This window comes from Prenolepis imparis, unplaced genomic scaffold (assembly GCF_030444845.1).
Source record: "Prenolepis imparis isolate NDT839.2.m4 unplaced genomic scaffold, iyPreImpa1.0 SCAF_6, whole genome shotgun sequence".
Taxonomy (NCBI): Eukaryota; Metazoa; Arthropoda; class Insecta; order Hymenoptera; family Formicidae; genus Prenolepis; species Prenolepis imparis.
The window spans coordinates 14,379,798-14,407,251 of NW_028141164.1; the positions used below are offsets into that span (position 1 = coordinate 14,379,798).

A 27,454-nucleotide genomic window follows, 5' to 3' on the forward strand; every position below is an offset into this window, starting at 1 on the left:
AAGCAGTGGTAGCGTACCGCGTAACCAATCAGAGCCGTAATAGAAAACGCGGAACGACTCTGATTGGTTACGCAGTACGCGTTATGGCTTCTGCAGACCAGCGCGATTAGCGACACGCGAAATATCGTTTTTTGCTTTTATTTAAGAAACGACGATCTAACAAACGTTCTAATTAGCATATTCGTGACCAACAAACGATTCCGCATCGATTGAGCCTCTGCAAAACTTAAATAATCGAAATTAAAAGCCGGGGGCTAACTTTGCGGATATTTCCCTAGAAAATTATCAAATATCGTTTTTTGCTTTTATTTATAAAACGACGATCTAACAAACGTTCTAATTAGCATATTCGTAACCAACAAACGATTCCGCATCGATTCAGCCTCTGCAAAACTTAAATAATCGAAATTAAAAGCCGAGGGCTAACTTCACGGTTATTTCCCTAGAAAATTATCAAATATCGTTTTTTGCTTTTATTTAAGAAACGATGATCTAACAAACGTTCTAATTAGCATATTCGTGACCAACAAACGATTCCGCATCGATTGAGCCTCTGCAAAACTTAAATAATCTAAATTAAAAGCCGAGGGCTAATTTCACGGTTATTTCCCTAGAAAATTATCAAATATCGTTTTTTGCTTTTATTTAAGAAACGACGATCTAACAAACGTTTTAATTAGCATATTCGTGACCAACAAACGATTCCGCATCGATTAAGCCTCTGCAAAACTTAAATAATCTAAATTAAAAGCCGAGGGCTAACTTCACGGTTATTTCCCTAGAAAATTATCAAATATCGTTTTTTGCTTTTATTTAAGAAACGACGATCTAACAAACGTTCTAATTAGCATATTCGTGACCAACAAACGATTCCGCATCGATTAAGCCTCTGCAAAACTTAAATAATCTAAATTAAAAGCCGAGGGCTAACTTCACGGTTATTTCCCTAGAAAATTATCAAATATCGTTTTTTGCTTTTATTTAAGAAACGACGATCTAACAAACGTTCTAATTAGCATATTCGTGACCAACAAACGATTCCGCATCGATTGAGCCTCTGCAAAACTTAAATAATCGAAATTAAAAGCCGGGGGCTAACTTTGCGGATAATTCCCTAGAAAATTATCAAATATCGTTTTTTGCTTTTATTTAAGAAACGGCGATCTAACAAACGTTTTAATTAGCATATTCGTGACCAACAAACGATTCCGCATCGATTCAGCCTCTGCAAAACTGAAATAGGATCAAAATAAAAAACCGGGGGCTAACTTTACGGTCAATTTTATTTTTTATTTTGCAGCGCGAGGCTAATCTAACAAACGTTTTAATTAATCTAACAATCACCTACAAACGACTTACGAACGATTAAAAAAAAAAAAAACTCAAAAAGTCAAAATTGGGGGGCCAAGTTCACGGAGCTATCTTTTCTCTCTATTTTGGTCGCTGCATGAAAATTGCGAATCCGTAATTCACGGCTTTTCACGAGAGGTCTCCACCACGTCTTTCGCTGTGGGTATTTTATGTAAAATAACTAGACTTCGGATGTATTTATAAATCTTTTTATATCAAGTTAGATGTGTACAAGTGAATGGTTTTTATAAAGAATGATAATTGAATAAATGTTATAAACAAAATACAATCTGTTGTTAAGCATCATTAATATATAACTAGAAGTTAGTAACAAATTAATTGAATGAGGTTGGTAACAATAAAAGTTCTTAAAATAAGGCAGGAATCGGAACAGGAACGCCACAGTACTCCCCTCCCAGCGACGTACTACGTTGCGAATTTAACTCTTCTAGGACCAGAGTATGTTCTGAGAACCAATTTCACCAACGTCGGTTAACTTTAACCTCCGATTAAACTATATCTTTGTCTCGTTTCAGATACGTTCATTAAAAAGAGACAAACATATAGTTTAACTGGAGGTTAAAGTTAACCGATGTTGGTGAAACTGGCTCTGAGTGTTCCGCATGAAGTTGTAGTAGCAGTAGTTTGATTCATTGTCGAACTAACAGGTGTCGAACTCGATTTAGAACTCGTAGAGGGAGATTGTACGACAACTAAATCAGTCTCTCGTGGTAAGAAGGCTGGCTTAAGGCGTTCGGTAGTGATATTAACGTTCCTTCCTGAAACATCAACAGTGAACAAATTATCATCAATTCTTTTAAGAACACGAAACGGTCCAGAATAAGGAGGTTGCAGGGACTTTCTAACAGAGTCATCGCGAACCCAAACATGAGTGCAATCAAAAAGATTCTTGTGAAAGAAAGGTGTCTTCTTAGAATGATGTGCAGTAGGTCTTGATTTAATTTCTCTCATATAAATTCTGTGTTTTTCAATAAATATTTCAGGATCAGATGGAAAATCCTCTTCAATGAAAAATTCTCCAGGAATTCGAAGTATGGAACCATAAAGCATTTCTGCTGATGAAGCGCCTAAATCTTCTTTGAAGCAGGTGCGAAGACCAAGTAAAACAGTGGGTAAAATTTCTACCCAATTTTTATTAGAGTAACACATGATGGCACTTTTTAATGTACGATGCCATCTTTCCAGGATTCCATTTGAAGCAGGATGATACGCAGAAGTTCTAACTCGCTCGCAACCTAATAAGTTGGTGAGAGCTCTGAAAAGTGCAGCTTCGAATTGAGGTCCTTGATCGGTAGTGATAATATGTGGAGCGCCATATCTTGCAACCCAATGTGAATAAAAAGCTGTGGAAACAGTCTCTGCAGAAATCTCAGTCAAAGGAATTGCTTCAGGCCACCTGGAAAATCTGGCGATCATAGTAAGACAGTATCTAAAATTTTTACAAGGAGGAAGCGGTCCAACAAGATCAAGATGAATATGTTGAAAACGATGATCCGGAACAGCAATCTTCTTGGGAAAATTCTTGGTATGTTTACTTACTTTCGCTCGTTGACAAGCAAGACAAGTTCTAGCCCATTCTTTAATGTCTTTTCTTAAAGACGGCCAAATAAATTTCTGTTGTATCATCTTACAGGAAGAACGTGCACTAGGATGAGCCATTCCATGAACAACATCAAAAATTTTCCTTCGGAGTTGATAAGGAACATACGGACGAATATTTACAGTTGAACAGTCACAGAATATGGGAGTAGTTGAACCGGTGAGAATGAGTTTCTGTAATTTAAGAGAAGAATCAGTAAGAAGTAATTTCAATTCATCATCTTCTTTCTGAAATTCTGCTAACTCTTCTAGAGAAACTATAACTGGCATCAATACGGATTCAACTCTTGAAAGAGAGTCTGCGACAACATTATCTTTTCCAGAAATATGTTCTATATTTGTTGAAAATTGAGCAATAAAATCCAGATGACGAATCTGCCTGGGAGAAGCTTTATCCAACTTCTGTTGGAAGGCATAAATTAAAGGCTTGTGATCAGTCCGAATTTGTCGTCCTTCCAACAAATATCTGAAATGTTTGATGGCTAGATAAATTCCAAGAAGTTCTCTATCATAAGTACTGTAGTTTTTTTGAGTACTATCAAGTTTTTTGGAAAAGAAGGCAATTGGTTTATTAATTCCATCTACTATTTGTTCCAGAGAGGCTCCGACAGCGAAGTCAGAAGCAAGAAAGGATAAGAGGCACAGTAGGAGCAGGATGGGATAAGGTTGTGACTTTCAAAAGTTCTTCCTTACATTTATCAAATGCTTCTTCAGATTCAGCAGTCCAGATAATTGGTCTTTTGTCTCTCTTTTTACTATCTTTGAGATAATCTGTAAGTTTTGCTTGATAAGCTGCTGCATTTTTTAAACATCTCCGATAAAAGTTAATAATCCCTATAAATCTTCTCAATTCATGTACTGTTTTAGGCTTTTTATAATCAATTATCGCCTTAACTTTTTCAGATGTTGGTTTAATTCCTAGCTTGGAGACTAAATAACCAAGGAAAGGAATTTCATCTTTTCCAAAAAGACATTTGGACAAATTTATTGTCATACCAAATTGCTTGAGTCTTGAGAAAATGATATGAAGATATTGAGCATGTTCTTCTTCATCAACAGAAGCTATAAGGATGTCATCTAAATAGCAAAAACAAAAATCAAGACCAGACAAGACTATATTCATGAGACGCTGGAAAGTCTGAGCAGCATTACGTAATCCAAAAGGCATTACAAGAAATTCAAAAAGACCAAACGGAGTAGTAACAGCTGTTTTAGGTATGTCTTCTTTAGCTACTGAAACTTGATAATAAGCTTTAACAAGATCTATTTTAGAAAATATGTTTTTTCCATGTAGAGAAACAGTAAAATCTTGGATATGAGGAAGCGGATATCTGTCAGGAATCGTTGCCGCATTTAAAGCACGGTAATCTCCGCAAAGCCGCCATGTGTTTGGTTCACTCTTGGGAACCATATGAAGCGGGGCTGCCCAAGAACTGCTAGAAGGTCTGCAAATTCCTTGCTCTACCATGAAAAGAAATTCTTCCTTCGCACACTTCAATTTCTCGGGTGACAATCTGCGAGGAGTAGAAGCAACTGGTGGTCCTTTAGTGACGATATGATGTTCGACTTGATGGATCTTCATCGTGGAAATCGGAGCAAAACGTGTCAGCTCAGGAAATTCAGCTAGGATCTTATTAAAAGGTGAGGCAGGAGAAGTTGTACAAACAGACAAATGATCAACTTTAGATAGTTTTCCTCTAAATGTTAGTCCGGTAACACTATCTAAAAGCCTTTTATTTTTTATATCTACTAAAATAGCATAGTAACTTAAAAAATCTGCACCTAAAATAGGTCTTTGTATATCTGCTACACAAAATTTCCATTTAAGGCTCCTCCGCAAACCTAGATTTAAAATTAATGTTTTCGATCCATAGGTATCGATCTTGGTTCCATTGGCTGCAAAAAGTTTGAGAGAAGAAACTTGAGTTTTCTGTACAAACTTTTTGGGAAGAAGTGAAACATCTGCTCCCGTATCAACTAAAAAATTTATACCAGAGGACTTATCTGAGACAATGAGACGATTATGAGGTAAACCGTTGTTATCCATCTCAAAATCCAACGGTGCAACTAGTTTTCCTTTTCCGCAATGGATTTGGACATATCGCAAGGAATAGTGCATTTAAACGCTTTGGCACCGAATTTTTTATGGTAAAAACAAATATTTTTGGTCTCTTTATTATCTTTACTATCATTTTTATTTCTAGAAGATGATCTAAATCTTTTTCCTTTGTATCTGAATTTAGATTTGCTACGAGGACGCCGAACTTCTAGAGCAGCAATTCGTTTTTCAAGAACCGCAAGACTAGAGACTTTGGCAGCTTCTTTATCTTCGGAAGAAGCAATTGTCGCAACTTGAAGGCAATTATCGCGTTCCAAAATTTTATCAGCTAATTCTGCAAGTTTAATCAAAGGACTTTCTTCGACAACAGCCAGAGTGGCTTGAACTTGATAAGGTAATCTTTGCAACCAAATTGAATGTAAAATGTTGTCAGAAATAGCACCGCCAGCTAATTGCTTAATCTCTCTTAGTAAATCTGATGGCTTTTTACCATTTAATTCAACTCCAGCTAATAATTGGCGTAATCGTTTTTCCTCCGAATCAGTAAATCGATTAATCAATAAGTTTTTAACATGAAAATATTTATCTTTTTCAGGAGGGCTTTCTATAATCTCAGAAACTGCAATTAAGGCTTGTTCATCAAGATGTCTAATCACGGAGTTGTATTTAATATCATCGGAACGAATCCTATATAGAGAAAATTCACTCTCTAATTGAGCGAACCATAACTTAGGTTGCTTATGCCAAAAATTCGGCAACTTGAGAAGACGGAATTCGTTGGAATGGATCTCGTGTGACTGACCTTGTAAGTGCTGATTATCACCAGTAAAACAGAGAGATTGAGACGCAGTAGCCTGATGCTGCCGAATATCCATATCCTCTTCATTAATTGGAACTGTTGCCGTTGCAGGAGTCGCAATCGGAGATCGATCCAAGGGCATCTTGAATTTCTCCTGAAGTACACGAAGTCCAGAAACTTGGAATCCTTGAAACTCGACGACTCGAAAATCTAGTCGGTTCGAAGCTCACAAGTAGAAACCGCACAAGGATCACAGCAGAAAAACTAGGAAAACTCGAAGTTCTCGTAGATCACTGATTTTAAATATGCCGTATAATCCAAAATAACGGGGTCACCAGTTGTGGGTATTTTATGTAAAATAACTAGACTTCGGATGTATTTATAAATCTTTTTATATCAAGTTAGATGTGTACAAGTGAATGGTTTTTATAAAGAATGATAATTGAATAAATGTTATAAACAAAATACAATCTGTTGTTAAGCATCATTAATATATAACTAGAAGTTAGTAACAAATTAATTGAATGAGGTTGGTAACAATAAAAGTTCCTAAAATAAGGCAGGAATCGGAACAGGAACGCCACAGACGCGTGTACTAATGCGCCCCCTGAGAAAGTGTATATAAACTACGTCGTTACACTCGGTAAAAAGCGTGGTAAATGGTTCGAATCCGTGATATGGTTCATATCCGAACTACTTGTATAAGAACCGAGTTGAGAACTAAACAGATGAGTCAGACAAGGACCAACAATTCATCGCTCTGGCTTTGTCTCACCAACGATGAGCGTCTCGTGGACTCGTGCGGCGGCAGTCACGAGATTTCGCCTTTCGCGCGTACGTTCCACGTAATTCGAGGACAAAATTTTATGACGTTAAACTTTGGGCAATATATAAAAAATTAAATATATATTAAATATAAGGTGTAAAATCAGATTATAAGTTAAATAAAAATTATATCCAGTTTCCTGAGTACATTAAAAAAATTGTTTTCTGACAGTGCACATTAAAAAAAATTGTTGAATTAATTTTGTTTTACATGAATAAATATTCTAATTTGCATAAATAATAAAAAAAAAGTGCGAGTGACGAGAATCGAACCCTACTCACAATCAGTAACGTGATAACCACGGACTTAAGTGTACGTACTACGAGTCGGGTTCAATTCCCGTCACTCGCACTTTTTTTTTATTATTTATGCAAATTAGAATATTTATTCGTCAAAACAAAAATAATTCAACAATTTTTTTAATTTGCACTATCAATAAAGCGTTTTATTATTTTTTTCATTTTATATTAAATATAACGTGTAAAATCAGGTTATAAGTTGAATAAATATTATATCCAGTTTCCTGAGTAAATTAAAAAAATAGTTTTTTGAATGCGCAAATTAAAATAATTGTTGAATTAAATTTGTTTTACATGAATAAATATTCTAATTTGCATAAATAATAAAAAAGAAAGTGCGAGTGACGGGAATTGAACCCGACTCGTAGTACGTACACTTAAGTCCGTGGTTATCACGTTACTGATTGTGAGTCGGGTTCGATTCCCGTTACTCGCACTTTTTTTTTATTATTTATGCAAATTAGAATATTTATTCATGTAAAACAAATTTAATTCAACAATTATTTTAATTTGCGCTTTCAAAAAACTATTTTTTTAATTTACTCAGGAAACTGGATATAATTTTTATTCAACTTATAACCTGATTTTACACGTTTTATTTAATATAAAATGAAAAAAAATAATAAAACGCTTTATTGATAGTGCAAATTAAAAAAATTGTTGAATTAATTTTGTTTTGACGAATAAATATTCTAATTTGCATAAATAATAAAAAAAAAGTGCGAGTGACGGGAATTGAACCCGACTCGTAGTACGTACACTTAAGTCCGTGGTTATCACGTTACTGATTGTGAGTAGGGTTCGATTCCCGTCACTCGCACTTTTTTTTTATTATTTATGCAAATTAGAATATTTATTCATGTAAAACAAAATTAATTCAACAATTTTTTTTAATATGCACTGTTAAAAAACAATTTTTTTAATGTACTCAGGAAACTGGATATAATTTTTATTTAACTTATAATCTGATTTTACACCTTATATTTAATATATTTAATTTTTTATATATTACCCAAAGTTTAACGTCATAAAATTTTGTCCTTCTCGAATTACGTGGAACGCTACGCGCGAAAGGCGAAATCTCGTGCCTGCCGCCGCACGAGTCCACGAGACGCTCATCGTTGGTGAGACAAAGCCAGAGCGATGGATTGTTGGTCCTTGTCTGACTCATCTGTTTAGTTCTCAACTCGGTTCTTATCCGAATAGTTCGGATATGAACCATATCACGGATTCGAACCATTTACCACGCTTTTTATCGAGTGTAACGACGTAGTTTATATACACGGGGCGCATTAGTACACGCGTCCGCTGAATCGCGGTGGCCGCTCTCATGTTTCTCTCTGATATAGACGAAGCATTCCTATACTTTTAGGGTCATTCTACAATAGGTTGCAAACATGGACATAGGAATAAAGGGACATAGCAATAGCTGCGGGGGGTGAAGCCGTCTGCGGGGAGCGGGGAACTACGGTCACGTGGTACTTTGGTGCCGCATTGGCGATTGGTTGTGATCGCGCAAGCGCAATCTTTCATCGAGAGTCAGAAATGTCATGGAAGTGTCAGAACAGTTTTATTGAGTTATAATTCAAAGAAAAAATATACTGTTTTTACAATGCCATAGTGCATTGTAAAAAATTGTAAAAACCGTACAAGAAGTCGTCTCGTTTTGGGACAAATAAAAGAAAAAAATATAAATAATGTCTCATATCACCGGTAAGAAAAATCATATTTTATTAGCATATATGAAAATTATATTGTATTATCAAAATAAGAGAAATGATATAATATAAAGTAACACATTTATTTTTTAATAGATTTCCAAAGAATGAAAAAGCAAAATTGCTTTGGTTGAATATACTAGAGCTAAATGCGGAATTAGTTCCTATTGGAGCAAGAATTTGTTCCGCACATTTTGCAGAAGATGCCTTTAATTTTTTATATGGTACAAATAGACTTCGACCAAATGCACTACCGTATATAGGTATCAAATAGTATTATTATTATCAGGATTGAGAAATAATACGTTATTTGTAATGCCATTATTATTATAATTTTTTTCTGTTTACAAGTTAGTAGTGGCATTATTTTTATCAAATAACTTTCCCAACTGTCTGATTTATTGTATGGCACAAGATTATGCAGTTTTATTTATATATTGCTTTGTATCTTATGTTTACTTGCTAGAACGTGTGATTGAGAATGTTCCAAATGATGGTATTATTGCATCAAGTTCTGTATGTAATACTTTAAAAATTGATAGAGCCACATCTCCTATCCCTGGATGCAGTCATTGTAAGAAATATTTCATCTTATTTAATATAATATGTGTAACAATTTTCTAAAAAATTAAAATTTGTTATACATTATATTTTTTAAATTTTTTAGTTGCGGATCAGTCAACAAATACATCACCAAAGAGAGACCATAACGCTCTTGAAAAGGAATACCTCCACAAAAAATTGCAAGACACAAAAACCTCTTTTTCAAAAAAGTTTAAACTTTTGCAACAGAAGGTTCGACGAAAGGAATCACGAATAATCTCTTTGGAGGCAATTCTTAATTCACTCAAGAAAAACAATATGTTAGGGACTGAAGAATTGCAGATATTACAAGACATAGGTGGGTCAAATTCTAAAATATTAGAAAGACAATTGCTTAAAAATAGAGGAAAACCTGTAAACAAACAATTTGATAGTCGACTTAGATCATTTGCTCTAACTTTACATTATTATTCGCCAATGAGTATGCGACATGTATTTAATAAGCTAATTTTATTTAAAGGTCAATAAATGTAATAAAATTGATAAAAAATAATTTTGTTATTAATAATACCATCCTAATCCCTTTATGCAATAAATATTGACAATTGTACAATTTATTAAAGAATGAATTATTTATCAATATTTAGGTATTTACATTAACATTTTATAATAAAATTTTTAATATTTTATTATAAAACTGTAACCAATACTTACTTCCATGGGCAAGTTATATGCTGTTGCAAAATCCGTTAAATCACATTGTTAAATGCAGAAAAGTGAAAAATAATTTTCTAATCTTAAAAATCTTAATAATCATAAATATTCTTCTAGTTATTTCTATTTATAAATAGTTTTATTTTACTGAATTCATTGCAATTAATTGCAAAATTAAATACTAAAACAAAAACAATAAAGATTTTTCATATCTATAGATTCTAACTTTTTTTATCATTTAATTCTGACATCTCGATGACATGCATTAACACCATTAACATTTCAATATGCTGATTTATAAATAAAACACTTTGTTTCTCTATTTTACTCAAAATATTCTATCAAACATTTATAATTGTAAACAAACTAAATGTCTCATTTTCAAATTTCGCGCATTTATGCTAGAACCAATTACCAATGCGGCACCAAAGTACCACGTGACCGTGTTCCCCGCTCCCCGGAAGCGGCTTCACTCCCCTCGCCTAAAGTAGAGGTTTATACTCCGTCCCTTTATTCCTATGTCCATGGTTGCAAATCTTCTCGTTGCCAGTTGACAATTGCGGATTGACCAATCAGAGCAAAGCAACTTATCAGCTGATTGATCAATCCACAATTGTCAACTGGCAACGAGAACATTTGCAACCTATTGTGGAATGACCCTAACTGTAGCAGCGAGTGAAGCCGGAAATTGGCAGAATACGACAGAGTGAGATAGTTGTTTTGACACTCTTCTTCTCACTCAATTTTCTTTCTCTTTCTCACTCTATCTTTTGGCTGACAGTATACTTGACAGCTTTGACAGCTAGAAGGCGGCCATATTCTCTTCTGTACGATAGAGTGAGAAAGAAGAGTGTCGAAACAACTATCTCACTCTGTCGTATTCTGCTAATTTCCGGCTTCACTCCACAGATGGAATATATATGGGGCATTCCACGCCAAATCAACGACTTTTTTCCCCGACCATTTTTGATTTGCTTCATTTTTTAAAATGTTTTTGTATCCATTGAAAGTAGCTTCCATGAATTTTTTTAGATTTTTATCTTTATTGATTTCCGAGTTACACATTTTTAAAAAAATTGATTTTAACACAATTTTCGAAAATTTCAAATATTTATAACTTGAAGAAAAATAAAAATATTGTCATTGATAAGGTGGTCATTTTTTTGGTCTTTAAATGTATTTTTCGAAAAAAAATATTGAAAAAATTAAAAAAAAATTTAATAGTATTTTAATCAATTTTAACCGAAATTATTTTTCTTTTCTCAACCCCTTCGATATTTTTCAAAAAAATGTATATCATTTTAGGCTTAAAAACAAAATTTTTGAGCTACTGACGAAAAGGGGATTCAAATATTTTCGACTTTTTAAGACTACTTTTCGATTTTTTTTTCAAAAATCGCACTTTTTGATGTTTTGCACAACTCTGATTTAAAAAATAAGTCTTTACAAAATTAACAGGAACTTATTTTAAAATTTTAAGGGTTTTAAGGGTAAAAAAAAATTTTTTTTTAAACATTGGAATTTTCGTTTTTCTTGACCCTTTAATACTTCGAAATAAATGCCTATTAATTTTGTATATATACCCCCATATGGATATATTTTCTAAATATATTATTCTAAATAAAATAAATATTTATTTAGATTATAAATAAGAATCTGTTATCGATATTATATCATTATTTGAATATTACTTAATTATTATTACCATGTTCTTAAAACATATTCTTTATGTTAAATTATTAAGTAATTAAAACGTTGGAAAATTGCTTTGTATTACTGTGAATTGTTCCAAACATCTCATTTAGCGTGAACAATTTTGCTCGAAATTATCAAGGAATAAATGATCAATTGAACATTGCATTCGAAGTCAGCTCTATGACCTTCATATCGCTTTTATTTGATCGATTATTCTTACTTAACTTTAATGAAGATAATGAAATAATGTAATTTGTAAAATTAACATAGAAAAAAAATGTATATGCATTAATATTATTAATATGTATATATTAATATGTTGATATAAAAGTTTGATAGAAATTTTTAAAAGATTGACTTACAGAATGTTAAGTATAAGATGAGTATATGTGTATGGTAAATCGGATCATTAAAAAAACTTACCTTTTTAAAAAAAGGTAAAAAAAGGGCGCCCCGACCCGGGCACGCCAAAGTTTTTGTTCGTCATTTTAATTGTTTCAATACCGGGTCTAAATCGTTTTGACTAGAGATCCTATAGTATAACAGAGATGCGCCAATGATCACGTGATCGTAAAATTTCGCTGATTGGTCAGAGTAAATTGTGTCAAAATAGCGGCTGCCATGTTGAATTTCACATGTGTAATGTTGTCATTGCAGTTCTTTTAAAGATTAGTACATTTTTATTTTGACGTCTTTTTATTATTTCTTTTCACATCTATTTATTATATTGGTTTATTTAATAAATTATTTTTATTTTTTCATTAAATGCTTTGCATTAATTGTCGCATTTTTGTGCACAGAATTTACACTCATCATGCCAACGAATTGTGTTGCAAATTGGTGCACCAACAACCAACAATAGCAACAAGGGTTACGCGGTATTTAATTTCCCAGTAAATGCAGACTGCCGGCAAAAATGGATAGCCGCTCTTGGGAGGAGCTCCGATTGGCGACCCACAGCTTCACAAAGAATTTGTGAGATGAATGATAGAATTAATATCTATTAGTTTATTTTTAGCTGTAAAGGGAATAGAGTCTTTATCAATAGCTAGTGTTTGTAATCTATATTTGTCCTATTTCTCAATCTTTAAATATTTTTTTTATATTTCAGGTTAATTTCAATTCAATTGATGTACAAGTTGTTGCTGGACGGAAGCAACTACGCAAAAATGCTATACGACACCATACTATTTTTGTACGTGTCCATATAATAAGGAAGCAGACAGAGAGAGAGAGAGAGAGAGAGAGAGAGAGAGAGAGAGAGAGAGAGAGAGAGAGAGAGAGAGAGAGAGAGAGAGAGAGAGAGAGAGAGAGAGAGAGAGAGAGAGAGAGAGAGAGAGAGAGAGAGAGAGAGAGGAGAAGCAGTGGTATCAACGCAGAGTACTGAGAGAGAGGGAGAGAGAGGGAGAGAGAGGGAGGAGAGAGAGAGGGAGGGAGAGGGAGAGGGAGAGGGAGAGGGAGAGGGAGAGGGAGAGGGAGAGGGAGAGGGAGAGGGAGAGGAGAGGGAGAGGGAGAGGGAGAGGGAGAGGGAGAGGAGAGGGAGAGGGAGAGGGAGAGGGAGAGGGAGAGGGAGAGGGAGAGGGAGAGAGAGAGGGAGAGGGAGAGGTAGAGGGAGAGGGAGAGGGAGAGGGAGAGGGAGAGGGAGAGGGAGAGGGAGAGGGAGAGGGAGAGGGAGAGGGAGAGGGAGAGGGAGAGAGAGGAGAGAGAGAGAGAGAGAGAGAGAGAGAGAGAGAGATATTTTGATTGATTGATTGATATTTATTAGCTTTCTCAGCTATTTGTAAAATACAAGTCTAATTTACATTAATTACAATATACTCCTTTAACTCTCGCTTAAACGCATCCAGTTCTTCGATTCGTCTTATTTCAGCTGGTAAGGCATTGTACATTTTCACTCCCTCATAAAACATATTCTTCTGTGCACTCGTTGTCCTACGAAATTGTACCACAATGTCCCCAGCTTCCCGTGTCTGTCTTTCATTCTCTTTTCCCACTATTGTTAACTTATTTCTTAATTGATCCGGTAACATATTCTTTAAAATCTTAAAGATAAATATACACACATTATAATTCAGCCTCTGTCTTATGGACATAAACTGCAGCGCTTGAAGCATACTCTCCACTTTGGTATATCTATCACATTGCAATATGACCCTCATGGCCCGGTTTTGCGCTTTTTGCAATTCATTCAGTTGTGTTTCTCCCATATCAATTAACAGCGTCGCACAATACTCAAAGTGAGGCGCTATGATTGACTTATATATAATACATCTAGTGTATGCCGATATGTAGTTACCTATTCTATTTAAAAAACTCACTTTTTTCCCTATTTTCTTTAGCATATAATCACAGTGGTCCTTAAATCTTAACCTATCGTCAATAATTATGCCTAGATATTTCATTCTTTCCACACGCTCTATCTCCGTTCCATCCAAACATTTCAGTGTAATGTTACCTCTCAGTTCTTTTCGTACACTTCGAACTATCATATATTTCGTTTTCCCTGCGTTCATTTTTAACTTATTTGTATTCATCCATCTTTCCACTGTAACAAATGCCATATTCATTTTTCTTTCTAATTCCGCACTACTCCCTCCAGTCACATACACTAGCGTATCGTCTGCAAACATTTTTATACTACATCCCTCCGGACAGACTTTAATTATATCGTTTATATATATTATAAATAACAAAGGTCCTAATACAGATCCCTGTGGTACTCCATATTCTGTGGCCAATAATGTAGACCATTCATTGTTAAATCGTACCTGCTGTGTTCTATTCTTTAAATATGATCTTAACCATTCTAAAGCTGTTCCTCTAATTCCGTATTGATATAATTTCTCTAACAGTCTTTCTCTATCTATCGTTTCAAATGCTCGCTTGAGATCCATGAAAATTACCCCCACCATTTTTGCCTCACTAACTACCAGTTTCCATTCGTCAATGACTGTTTGAATCGCTGTTTCACACGAATACTGTTTTCTAAAACCTGACTGATGTTCTGTTATAATACAGTTATCTTCTAAATACGCCTCAATTTGTTTTTTAACTACTAATTCTAATACTTTCTTGAATATTGGTAACATATTAATAGGCCTAAATTCACTTGCTTTTCTGGCTTTTTCTATTTTTGGAATCGGTATTATCGTAGACGTTTTCCAACCTTCTGGACAGCAACCTTCCCTCAAAGAGTTATTTATTATATCAATAAATTCCTCTTTTATTACATAAAATACTGCTTTAAGTATATCACTAGTTAATCCCTCCTCCGTGCCTTTCTTTTTTGGTAGTTCCATAACAATTTTTTGTAAATGCTCTATTCTAATCATCTCAAAATTTTCCATTATTCCCTCGCTTTCAATAACAAAAATAATTCTTTTACCTGGACTTCCTAACTTATCTCTACTTATAGATTTTACTATGTTCTCAATACTCTGTATATAATATAAATTAAATTTATTAGCTATATTGCACCCTTCAGTATTATCTAATATTTCAAAATCTATATTCTCTATTTTTTTTGTACCCGTTGGTTCGCCCCTTATTATTTCTTTTAAGGTTTTCCACATAGATGTCGGATTTCCCTTGTTATGATCTATCATATTTTCATAGTATTCTTTTTTCTTTAGTTTAACCACTGCATTTCTTTCGATTTTAAACTGTGACCAATTTTCATCCGTGTCATCATACAACGCTTTACTGTACGCCTCATCCCTTTTAGCCGCTGCTTCCCTTATTTCATCCGAAAACCACTTTTTCCCTTCCCATATTTTCGGAATTCTAAATTTTTTTCTAGGTGCTATAACATCCAACGCATCTACTATATTATCGACAAGTTTCTTCGCTCTCACACTGACATTCATATCTTGGCTTTTTCCTAATTTATTTTCCACTAATTTAATAAATTCATCTACATTAAACTCTTTAAAATTCCTAGCATTAAATTCTCTGTATTTATTATCAATTTTATTCGCATTAAGATCAACTTTTAACCACGCATGGTCCGTTATTTTAGGTTCATGAATTACTTGCACTTCTATTTTATTATTAGCGTAAATTAAATCTATAATTGTCTTACTATCTTTCGTAATTCTCGTCGGTTTATTTACATATTGTTTCATGCCTAAGCTCAACATTGTCGTTTGTAACTTCTTTGTATAAAACGAGTCCAACATAATATCTATATTAAAGTCTCCTATTACTATACATTCTCCCCGTATTATTAATTCTTCTATTATATCCTCCAGAAATCTCACGAACTCACCATGCGATGAACTCGGTGAATGATATATTACTGTTATCACTCCTTTATACAATTTATCTTTCACCTCAATCGCAGCACACCAACAATTCGCTTCTAACTTTTTTACTAATACTATCTCATATTTAATATCGTCCCTTACATATAAAAGAACCCCTCCTGTATTTCTGTTTTCAGCATCACATCTAATCATACTATACCCCGGTACGTTCACTTCACAGTCTTCATTTTCTTCATAATCTGATGCTGTATCTCGTCTTTATGCGCCATCAAACTTTGCGCATTTGTATATAATATTAATTCCGTTTCCTTCTGTAGTTGCTATTTATCTTTCTCCCATCCGGCCCTCCTCTTCTCCTCCTGTATCGCCCTCTTGAAAGTCGGACATTCCGGATCAAGTGCGCCATGCTCATCATTTATTTTCAAATTGTATGTTTGAATCTTAAACATACAATTTATACATCTTTTCTTTCAACATTACTTCATGAGTCTCTTCATCTGCTTCAATTATTACGATATCATATTTTCCTCTTCTTCCGGACTGATCTTTCTCATTTATTTTCTCTTTAACTATTCTCTTCACTATTCGCATATGAATTCCTTCATTTTTCACGTCAATTTTGTTCTGCTTCTTAATTGTACCTATTAAATCATCATCATTCAACTCCATTTCTTCCTCGCCAATATTGACAATTTTTATCTTAGGTTTCATCCGCGGTGACTCAGTAACGTTAAAATTCTCGCCCAGCTTGGCTTGTACTGTCGCCTTTAGCTTTTCCATTTCTTCTCCAGTCTCACTCCCTTACTTCCTTTTTTTAACTTCGTTATTCCCATAGTCATATTCTTGATATCTACCTTTTCTTTTATCAGTTTTTTAGTTGCTTCACTCTCCTGTTGCACCTTGGGTTTGACAATTATAATATTTTCTTTTTTCTTCTCTTTAACTGCTTCACTATAACATCTTTGAGCTCCTCCTGCCAGTCCACCCGCTCCTCCTTGTATAATTCTTCTCAAGTCTTCCAGTTCTTGTTTAATACTCCCAAATTCTTCTCGAACTATTTCCTTAACTATCATTTTAATTTCCTTCTTACATGCTGTTTCGTCTTTTATTTCTTTCACAGTTTTTACAAGCCAATCTATTTTTACGTCAATACTCGATGATCCACTCGCTCCTGATATTCTATTTCCACTGCTTGATGTCGTAAACGAACCCGTAGATCCTGTAGATCCTTGTCTTTCCCTGCTGCTCCCCGCTGCTGTCGGTGCCTTCTTCATATCTGCTTCACTTTCAATTGTAAATTTCTCAAATGGGCCAGGACACGACACCAGTTCGCGATTTCTATCATAAATTTTATGTTTACTTGCACATCCTGGATGGTAAAACAGTTTAATACAAGATTTGCATGCAACAACCTGATTTTTTATTGCCTTCTTACATGCCGAGCATCGATACTCGTCATATTCATCGTTCATATCGATAATTACCGGCCGAAGCTGTTAATACCAGCATAGGCGGTCAATTATCTTTGTCCAAATTCACACGTCAGCGCTTTGTGTCCACCTTTAATGTCTACCTGTCGCGTGAAATCTCGATGCCTCATACAAGAAATATAACTCTCACGCTCACAAATCAGCATATTCCTGTTAGATAACACTCATGTCTATTCCCGGTCTATGCAACTATTACTTCAATACTTTTTCGCCACTCTCCCTCACTAGATTAGAAACGTTTATTGCTGCCCCACTTGAGGATTACAAGGCGCTTTTTCACTTAAGGAGCGGTCCCAAACCTTTACACAATCTTTACTTCCACTTATACTCTATTCTTAACCTATGACTTAGCCTATACAATATACAAAAAACAAAACGCCACGCAACTCCGCCATTACTCTCGCCCTATCTCTTCGCACCATTTACCTCTCTTTCATCTCTCTCTTTACGCTCTAACTACCCCTCCACACCCACTCTCACCCTCCCCCTCCTATCTTACGCAATCTTATTACTAGCTTACTCTAATGTTGGACCTCCGCTTCCGGCTACTTCCGCCTTCCCTCCTCCACTTTCTCTCTCTCTCTCTCTCTCTCTCCCCCCCTCTCTCTCTCTCTCTCACTCTCTCCCTCTCCCCCTCTCTCCTCACCGCCTTCCCCGCCCCCTCTCGCTTCCTCCAACAGTTTCACCCACCCTTCCCCTTCCCCTTCCTCCCCCAGTACCTCCCTCACCATTTCCTGCCAGCTTTCCCCCCTTCCCCATTCCATACATTCCTCCCATACATGTTCCCATGTCTCCACCCCTCCCCCACATATCCTACACCTCCTTTCCTCCTCCTTCTCCCAATATCTGTTTCCCCTCATCCCATTCCCCAATCTGTACTTCGCCATCTTCTGCCACCTTCCTTCCGTCCATCCTTTCCTCAGATACTTCGGTACTCCCTCCCCCTTTACCTGCTTGTACCATTTATTATATACCGAATTCTCTATCTTTTCCCCTCTCTCCTCCCTCTGTCCTTTCTTTTCCCATTCCTCAACCTCCTCCCATCTAAATTCCCCTCTTTCCCTTCTTTCCTCCACCTCCCTTAAATTCATCCCTTTACCCTCAAAAAACTCTTTTCTTTCTTTCTCCCACTCTGACATTTCCCCTCCCTTTTTAGCCCTCTCCTTAATTTCCTCTAAACATACTCTCGCCAACCCCCCTCCCTTACCCTCCTCCAACCTCTTCTCATATCCCCACGCTCTTCTTCCCATCCTTGATCTTAACTTTTCCCTTTGGAGCTCCTCCCTTATCATATACCCTGGCGTTCCCCAATCCGCTCCTAACAACCATCTCATATATCTTTCCTGCACCCTTTCCAATCCCTCTCTCTCCTTCCACCCCCATATCTCAACCCCATACCCTAAAACCGTCCACACTAACGCATCGAAAAGCCATACTCTCCTCCCCCAATTACCCCCAAATCTCCTCTTTCCTATCCCCCATACTTGCCCCAATACTGCTACCCCCCTCCTCATCCTCTCCCTCACCTGCCCATCCTGCCCCCCATTCCTTTGTACTACATAGCCTAAATACTTGTACTCCTTTACCTCCTCCAACTTCTTTCTCTTCCAATACCAACTAGCTTTCTTCAGCCTCCCTCCACCCTTCCTGCACCTCATCACCTTCGACTTGCTCTCATTCAACTCCAATCCCTTCCCCTCCAAATATCTACCTAATCTTTCCATCATACACCTCATTCCCCCCTCATCCTCTGCCATCATCACCACATCATCCGCGTACGCTAGCGTGTATATCCTATCCTCTCCCAACCTCACTCCTCCCCATCTCCCTTTCCTCATCTCCTCCTCCAAGTCCGCCATCATCATATTAAACAGCAGCGGACTCAGAGGACACCCCTGTCTCACTCCCCTCCCTGTCCAGAACTTTTCTCCCCTCTCTTCCCCTATTCTAACCCTGAATCCTATCTCCCCTACTAACTCCTCACATCTCCTTACCATCCCTTCCTTCACCCCCCTCCCTCTCAACGCCGCTATTAATTTCACCCTGTCCACCGAATCAAACGCCGCCCTCAGGTCCACAAAAAATAGTACCATTTGTCTTCCTTTCCTGTTTATCTGTCTATTTATCAAATAGTTTAAAACGTAAATATTATCTACTGTCCCCATCCCTCTCCTGAACCCCGTTTGATTCGGTGGCACCATCCCTCCTTCCTCCACTTCGCCCCTTAGCCTCTCTGCTAACACCGTCGCATACACTTTGTATAACGACGGCGCCAGCGTTACTCCCCTGTAATCTGCGACCTCCCTTCCCTCTCCTCTTTTCAAAATTGGTATCACCAACCCCTCACACCATTCTCTAATCCACCCTTCCCCCTTCCATATCCTATTACATAATTCCCACACCCACTCTTCTAGCCCCTCTCCGCCATACTTCCACACTTCTCCTGGTATTCCATCCACCCCCACCGCCTTCCCATCTTTTATCCTTCCTATCGCCCTCCTAATTTCTCCCCTCTCTATCTGATCTTCCTGATCCTCCACCTTCTCCCTTATCCTCCTGCTTCCTCCCAACACCACTCTTGACTCCACCCCCCCTAATAAATCCCTAAAATAACTGTTCCATTCTTCCATCTCAATCCCTTCTCCCCCCTCCTTTCCCCCTTCTCCTCTCTTTCCTAATTACCTCCCATACCTGCCCCTCCGTCCTCGCTTCCACTGCCCTCCTAGTCCATTCTTCATTCTCCTCCTCTTTCTTCTTCCTACATAATCCCTTGTACTCCTTCTTTCTTCTCTTATATTCCTTTCCCTCCCCCCCTTTTCTCTTCCATCTTTTCAACTCCTTTGCCACCTCCCCCTTATCTTTTCTGCACTCCTCATCAAACCACCCTCCCCTTTTTCTTCTCTCCTCCCTACTTTCCCCCCCATTTCCCTTACTTAGCACTTCCTGTATTTTTCTTTCCATCCTCCCCCACTCCACCTCTACCCCTCTCTCTTCTTGTTCATCTCCCTGCCTCTCCCCTATCACTCCTAACCTCTCCCTGAATTCCTTCTTCCCCTCTCCCGACCAGTTCCACCTCTTTTCCCTCTTTTTTACCTTCTTCTCCAATCCTCCTCTTTCCCCTCTGATCCTTATCACTACCGGCATGTGGTCCGAGTCAATCCTATCTCCTATCTCTACCCTCATAATTTCCTCCCTCACCTCCTCCTTCACAATCACATAATCAATGACTGATCTCCCATTCGGCCCCATGTACGTCCAGCTCCCCTCCTCATCTCCTGCTACCCCTCCATTCACAATTGCCCACCCTATCTCCTCTAATCTTCTCACTAACAATTTCCCTTCCCCATTCACCTTTGCATCCTTCGACCTTCTTTCCTTTCCCTCCTCTTCTCCCTCCTCCCCTAACCTTACCCTTCCCCCCAATTCTCCTGTTCTAGCATTAAAATCCCCCCCTATTATCGTTCTAATCCCACCTCCCTCCTCCTCCGTCCACTCCCTCATCTCTCCTAATTTCTCTTCTAAATCCCCATTTACGTACACACCCACCAATCTCCATCTCTCCCCCTTTTTCCTTATCATCACCTCCATCATTCCTTCCTTATCCGTCCCACCCTTTTCTTCTATTCCTAACCCTTTTCTTACCCCTACTACTATTCCCCCCATTGCCCTTCCTTTCCTATTTTTCTTCCTCGCATATTGCACCTCCCACTTAAATCCCACAGGTAACCTCCCTCTTATCTTCTCCCATCCTTTTTCATCTACCCATGTTTCTAACAGGAACATTACGTCCCATTCCCTTATCGCTTCCCAGAATTCCGCATCCTTATTCTTTAGCCCCGCTACATTCCAGAATGCCACTTTCCATCCTTCCTCCCTTCCCTCTTCTTCGCTCTTACTTTCTTCCCCTACTCTCCCCCCTCTCCATCTCTCCCTACCCCTCTCTCTCTACCTTTTCCCCTTTCCACCTTCCTTCTCCTACTCATTCTTTCCCTTCCTTTTTTGCCTCCTGCACTATTTCAACCTCCCTTTCCCCCTCGTACCCTCCCCTCCTTTCTACCCCCTTCCCTTCTTCTCCCCCTTCCTCCTTCAGCTCCTCTCTCACCTCATCCCACCTCCACCACTTACCCCTCATCCATATTCTTCCATATCGTACCCACGCCCTCCCTCCCTCTCTTTCTTCCCCCCTAGCGATCTCTCCTAATCTCCACATCATCCTTCCTATATAATCACTTAAAAGTTATCACTTTTGCAGAGCGATGTTTGACACGTCTTCTCTCAGAAAAAAAAGAGAGAGAGAGAGAGAGAGAGAGAGAGAGAGAGAGAGAGAGAGAGAGAGAGAGAGAGAGAGAGAGAGAGAGAGAGAGAGGAGAGAGAGAGAGAGAGAGAGAGAGAGAGAGAGAGAGAGAGAGAGAGAGAGAGAGAGAGAGAGAGAGAGAGAGGAGAGAGAGAGAGAGAGAGAGAGAGAGAGAGAGAGAGGAGAGAGAGAGAGAGAGAGAGAGAGAGAGAGAGAGAGAGAGAGAGAGAGAGAGAGAGAGAGAGAGAGAGAGAGAGAGAGAGAGAGAGAGAGAGAGAGAGAGAGAGAGAGAGAGAGAGAGAGGAGAGAGAGAGAGAGAGAGAGAGAGAGAGAGGAGAGAGAGAGAGAGAGAGAGAGAGAGAGAGAGAGAGAGAGAGAGAGAGAGAGAGAGAGAGAGAGAGAGAGAGAAGCAGTGGTATCAACGCAGAGTACTGTTTAAAAATCTGCAAACCAACTTAAAGACCATGTATATTGCTAAAAAAATTTAGCCTTAAAGAAGTCTTTACCTCTACAACCTCTGCAGCTGCAATCGAATAATACTTTGCCACATATTTACGTGTGACTTCTTTAAGGCTGGATTTTTTTAGCAATATACATGGTCTTCAAGTTGGTTTGCAGATTTTTTTAACTTATTTTTTCTGTTTGCCTCCTTATTATATGGACACGTACAAAAATGGTATGGAATAGCATTTTTGCGTAGTTGCTTCCGTCTAGCAACAACTTGTACATCAATTGAATTGAAATGAACCTGAAATATAAAAAAAATATTTAAAGATTGAGAAATAGGACAAATATAGATCACAAACACTAGCTATTGATAAAAACTCTATTCCCTTTACAGCTAAAAATAAACCAATAGATATTAATTCTATCATTCACCTCACAAATTCTTTGTGAAGCTGTGGGTCGCCAATCGGAGCTCCTCCCAAGAGCGGCTATCCATTTTTGCCGGCAATCTGCATTTACTGGGAAATTAAATACCGCGTAACCCTTGTTGCTATTGTTGGTGCACCAATTTGCAGCACAACTCGTTGGCATGATGAGTGTAAATTCTGTGCATAAAAATGCGACAATTAATGCAAAGCATTTAATGAAAAAATAAAAATAATTTATTAAATAAACCAATATAATAAATAGATGTGAAAAGAAATAATAAAAAGACGTCAAAATAAAAATGTACTAACCTTTAAAAGAACTGCAATGACAACATTACACATGTGAAATTCAACATGGCAGCCGCTATTTTGACACAATTTACTCTGACTAATCAGCGAAATTTTACGATCACGTGATCATTGGCGCATCTCTGTTATACCATAGGGTTTCTAGTTTTGACTGTGTAGATGCATCATTCTTAAAAATACAAAGATGATTCTGTGATAAATTTTATATCAGATCAGATAATAATCTGCAAAATACACATTTATATTTGGCTGAGTAACTTTTTTTAAATATTTAAAATAATAAAACAAATTAATTTTTTATAAAACATAAATTTTTATTTATTTGGCGCAATTTTTTGATATCATTATTTTTTTTAGAAATATTAAGTTTTTTTACAATAATTTAAAAACACTGTTTTTTGTATAACACTTTTTCACATGGCGTGTGGACTTGGCGCCCTTTTTTACCTTTTTTTAAAAAGGTAAGTTTTTTTAATGATATCATTCATTTTGTAGTATATATTTATTTATACATTTTAAAACAAAGAAGCAAAAATATTTTTTAAAAAAAGGTAAAAAAAGCGCCAAGTTTACACGCCATGTGAAAAAGCGCGCGCCAATCTTCGATTTTACATTCAAAAGAATTATATTTTCAAAAAAATAATATAAAGTTTGTTGATAGAAATCAGTTGATAACTGTCAACAAAATTAACCGAGTTTAAAGTATTATAACATGTATATTATTTAAAATATATTATTTTAATTTTTATAACACATTATTTCAAAACTTTAGGAATTAACGTTTTAATCAACTGATTTCTGTCAAAAATATTAATAAAACGTTAATTTGCTAATTAAATTATAAAATAATAATACGTTAAAAATATAAAAAATGTTATATGTTGTATATAATATATGTTATAACATCTTATCTTCGATTATAATAATTTTTAACAGACATTAAGAAGGCAAATATTTTAAGACTTATAGTTTTTTACATTTTAGAATATCAATTTTGAAAGTTATTCGCGAAAATTAATCAAACTATAATCGTAAAGCAATGGGCGGGTTTTAAAGATTTTTTCAAGGTTACAAAACGAGCCCACAAAAAATGTTCTAGGCTTTATAAAGGCCTAAATTTTCGCGAAAAACGTTTAAACTTTAATTGCAAAAATTAAAACGCGCCTACAGAAAATGTTGTACGACTTACACAGGCCTTAATTTTTGAATTTAAAGTTTATACTTTTATAACAAAATAAATCAACATCTTGAAATAAGCACAATATGTTAAAAAGTAAATACTAATTTTTATTTTCACCGCGAATTCTCCAACGCCATCTAAAACTCTGGAATTGATCTATCGATCAGTTTTCTATATACCTAGATCGATACTCCTTTTTTTTGTATGAAGTAAACGAGAGAATAAAGAAGACGTATAAAAGTATTAAGAGTCGAAATCTATTCTCTGTGTACAAATTACATTTACTCAAAACCCAAATCCTGTCTCAAAATAACAGGTTATGGGCCCAGAGCGTTTACACATATCAACGAAAGTGCAGGTAGACTAAATAAGCACTGAAATAAGCAGGACCGTGTATCGTAACCTAAAAGTCGACACGTGTCCGTAAAGTGCCCTGTTAAAAGACGACAATTAATAAGGAAAACCATGTCGACGGGACTGAGCGTTCATATAGAAAAATTAAACAAGGACAATTATGACACCTGGAAGCTACAAATGGAAGCGATTTTGGTAAAAAATGACCATTGGAATTATGTGAACGGATCAAAGTCAAAACCAATCGCGACAGCGTCAAATATAACAGAAGTCGAATCCTGGGAGAAGCACGATGGAAAAGCAAAAGCCGACATAATATTAGCAATGAGTTCCAGTGAACTTTGCCACATAAGAAACTGCAAGACGTCTCATGAGGCCTGGATGAAACTAAGCGAAGTCTACGAATCGAAAGGACCGGCAAGGAAGGCAACTCTTCTCAAACAGCTATTATTTACAAAGATGGAAAATGGTGAGAGTATGACAGACCATTTAAATTCATTTTTTGTTACAGTAGATAAGCTCAATGAAATGGATATAGAAGTTGCTAACGATCTGCTAAGTATCTTACTTCTGTACAGCATACCAAACAACTATGAAAATTTTCGTTGCGCTATAGAATCCAGAGATACTCTCCCCTCACCCGAAGCGCTAAAAATAAAATTATTAGAAGAAGCAAACGCACGAAAGGATGCAAACCAAAAAGTGGAAAATCAAGAAGCCTTGTACGCCAAGCCTGCAAACTACAAAGGCAAAACTAACAACAATCGAGGACAAAAATCTCGATGGAATAAAAATAATTCTAAGGAATCCGAAAAACAAGGAAATAATGGAAGTACATCACGGGAGAGAAAACCATATCGATGTAATTTTTGCCGTAAGCTTGGACACAAAGAATCGGAATGTTAGTCAAAGCAAGGAAGGAAGAATTCATCCGCAGCCCAAGTTGAAGAGGCGATGACAGCAGTCCTAGTTAACAAAACATTCGACGAAGAAAAATGTACCGATTCTGAACTGGCCTCCATCGCCATCGCTTTACACGTAGAAGGTGTAGCTGCGCATGACTGGTGCGTTGATAGCGGAGCAACCTCCCACATGTGTAATGAAAAAGAAAAATTGACGGAATTCCAATCCGTCACCGATCAAAAGGTAAAATTAGCTGCAAATGAAGATACTCCAGTCAAAGGAAAAGGTACTGTCCATTTAAGTGTTTCTACTAGTCAAGGCGATAAAAATATTCGTTTGGAAAACACGCTTTACGTTCCTGGTTTAAAGAATAATCTGCTGTCTGTTTCTAAAGCAACTACAAACGATAGAAAAGTTATCTTTTCAAAACAAAGTGCAATAATTAAGAATAGAGATAATAACTTAATTGCAGAAGCTCCGCGCAAGGGCGATCTATACATAATTAGTCCGAAATCATCAATCGAATTTGCTTTTGCAACTACTCAAGACGACAGAGATTTCTGGAAATGGCACTGCAGATATGGCCACTTAAACGAAACGGATTTACGAAAACTTATGTCTAAAAATATGGTTCACGGTTTGACTCTAAAATTGAATGCAAAGATGCCTAATTGTGAAATTTGCATTCTAGGAAAACACACTGCTAACCCCTTCCCAACGACAGCCGACAAAAGGGATAACGATATACTCGAGTTAATTCACTCCGATATATATGGCCCAATGAGAGAAAAATCAATTGGAGGAGGAATCTATTTCGCGACATTTATCGACGATAAATCTAGATACACTCAAATATACGTATTGAAATCAAAGGATGAAGTAAAGGAAGCATTCATGAAATACAAAGCTCTAGTGGAAAATCATAAAGGACGAAAAATTAAAATACTGAGGACCGATAATGGCCTCGAATATTGCGGCAAGGACTTCACCGAAGAATTGGAGAGAAGTAGAATAAAGCGCGAGCGAACAGTCGCTTACACCTCAGCAGAACGGTGTAGCCGAACGCATGAATCGGACCTTAACTGAAATGGCCCGTTGCATGCTCATACAAGCAAATTTGCCAAAGAAACTGTGGGCGGAAGCTGTGAGCACTGCCACTTATATCCGAAACAGGTGCCCGACAAATCCGTTAAATGACCGTACGCCATATGAAATTTGGAATGGAGCAAAACCAAGCGTTCGTCATTTGAGACCTTTTGGATGTAAGGCTTACATGCTAGACAAGAAACCGACTCGAGGTAAATTTGATCCGAAATCTATTGAATGCATCTTCGTCGGGTACTCCAGTGAATCAAAAGCTTATAGAGTTTGGGACATATCGTCCAATCAGATCACTCGAAGTAGAGATGTAAAATTTATAAATAACTTTGTAAACATAGCTGGATCTCAAAGGGAATATAACCTTCTCGATTTTGATATTAACGGCTCTAAAGTACATGAAGAAGATGATGCAAAATTAATAAAAGAAGAAGAAGCACTAGAGCAAGAACCTGAAGAAATTTCTGACGAATCTGGGCGTGAATACGAGACACCAAAAGCAGATAATCTCAAAAGAGGACCAGGAAGGCCATCATTGATTCGAACGGGTGAAAGAGGTCGTCCCAAGAAACGATACAATCTGAAACCAGAAAAACTCGATTTTGCGCAACTTGCTGTATGCGATCCAATGGAACAAACCGTTGACGAAGCTTTAGAAGGTCCGGACTCAAATGAATGGAGAAAAGCAATGAAACTAGAATTTGATTCTCTTGTCGATGCTGGTGTATGGAAACTAACAAAACGTCCGCTTAACAAAACACCGATCGGTTGTCGCTGGGTTTTACGAACAAAGTATAACTCCGATGGAATCATAGAACGTCGAAAAGTCAGGTTAGTGGCAAAAGGATACGCGCAACAGTTTGGGATTGATTTTAAGGAAACGTACGCTCCGGTAGCACGTCTTCAATCCATAAGATTATTAATTGCTCTCGCAGTTAAATTAAAACTGACATTGTTTCAATTGGATATAATAATGGCATACACCTATGGAGATCTCGAAGAAGAAATTTTCATGGAACAAGCTAAAGGATTTGAAGAACCTGTCATGAAGATTATGTATACA

The 27,454-nt window shown here is 36.9% G+C and overlaps 1 protein-coding gene and 1 long non-coding RNA gene across 8 annotated transcripts; both read left to right on the forward strand.

Moving 5' to 3' along the window:
* Window positions 1-1,829: 1,829 nt before the first annotated feature.
* LOC145937113 (uncharacterized) lies at window positions 1,830-6,242 on the forward strand. Of its 7 annotated transcripts, none has more exons than XR_014425496.1 (13): window positions 1,830-2,081; window positions 2,173-2,273; window positions 2,355-2,479; window positions 2,557-2,896; window positions 3,005-3,130; window positions 3,223-3,484; window positions 3,568-3,743; window positions 3,874-4,185; window positions 4,265-4,611; window positions 4,845-5,118; window positions 5,214-5,423; window positions 5,625-5,834; window positions 5,940-6,242. It is a non-coding gene; the product is annotated as an uncharacterized LOC145937113 (long non-coding RNA). The 7 variants fall into 7 exon arrangements; XR_014425498.1 differs by having other exon boundaries at window positions 2,355-2,458; XR_014425499.1 differs by having other exon boundaries at window positions 2,361-2,479.
* Window positions 6,243-6,487: 245 nt separating this feature from the next.
* LOC145937447 (uncharacterized) lies at window positions 6,488-9,772 on the forward strand. Its single transcript, XM_083040463.1, has 6 exons — window positions 6,488-6,673; window positions 7,972-8,214; window positions 8,575-8,666; window positions 8,768-8,934; window positions 9,138-9,245; window positions 9,339-9,772. The coding sequence occupies exons 1-6, from the start codon at window positions 6,488-6,490 to the stop codon at window positions 9,740-9,742; spliced, it is 1,200 nt and encodes a 399-aa protein (XP_082896589.1). The 3' UTR covers window positions 9,743-9,772.
* The last annotated feature ends 17,682 nt before the right edge of the window (window positions 9,773-27,454 follow it).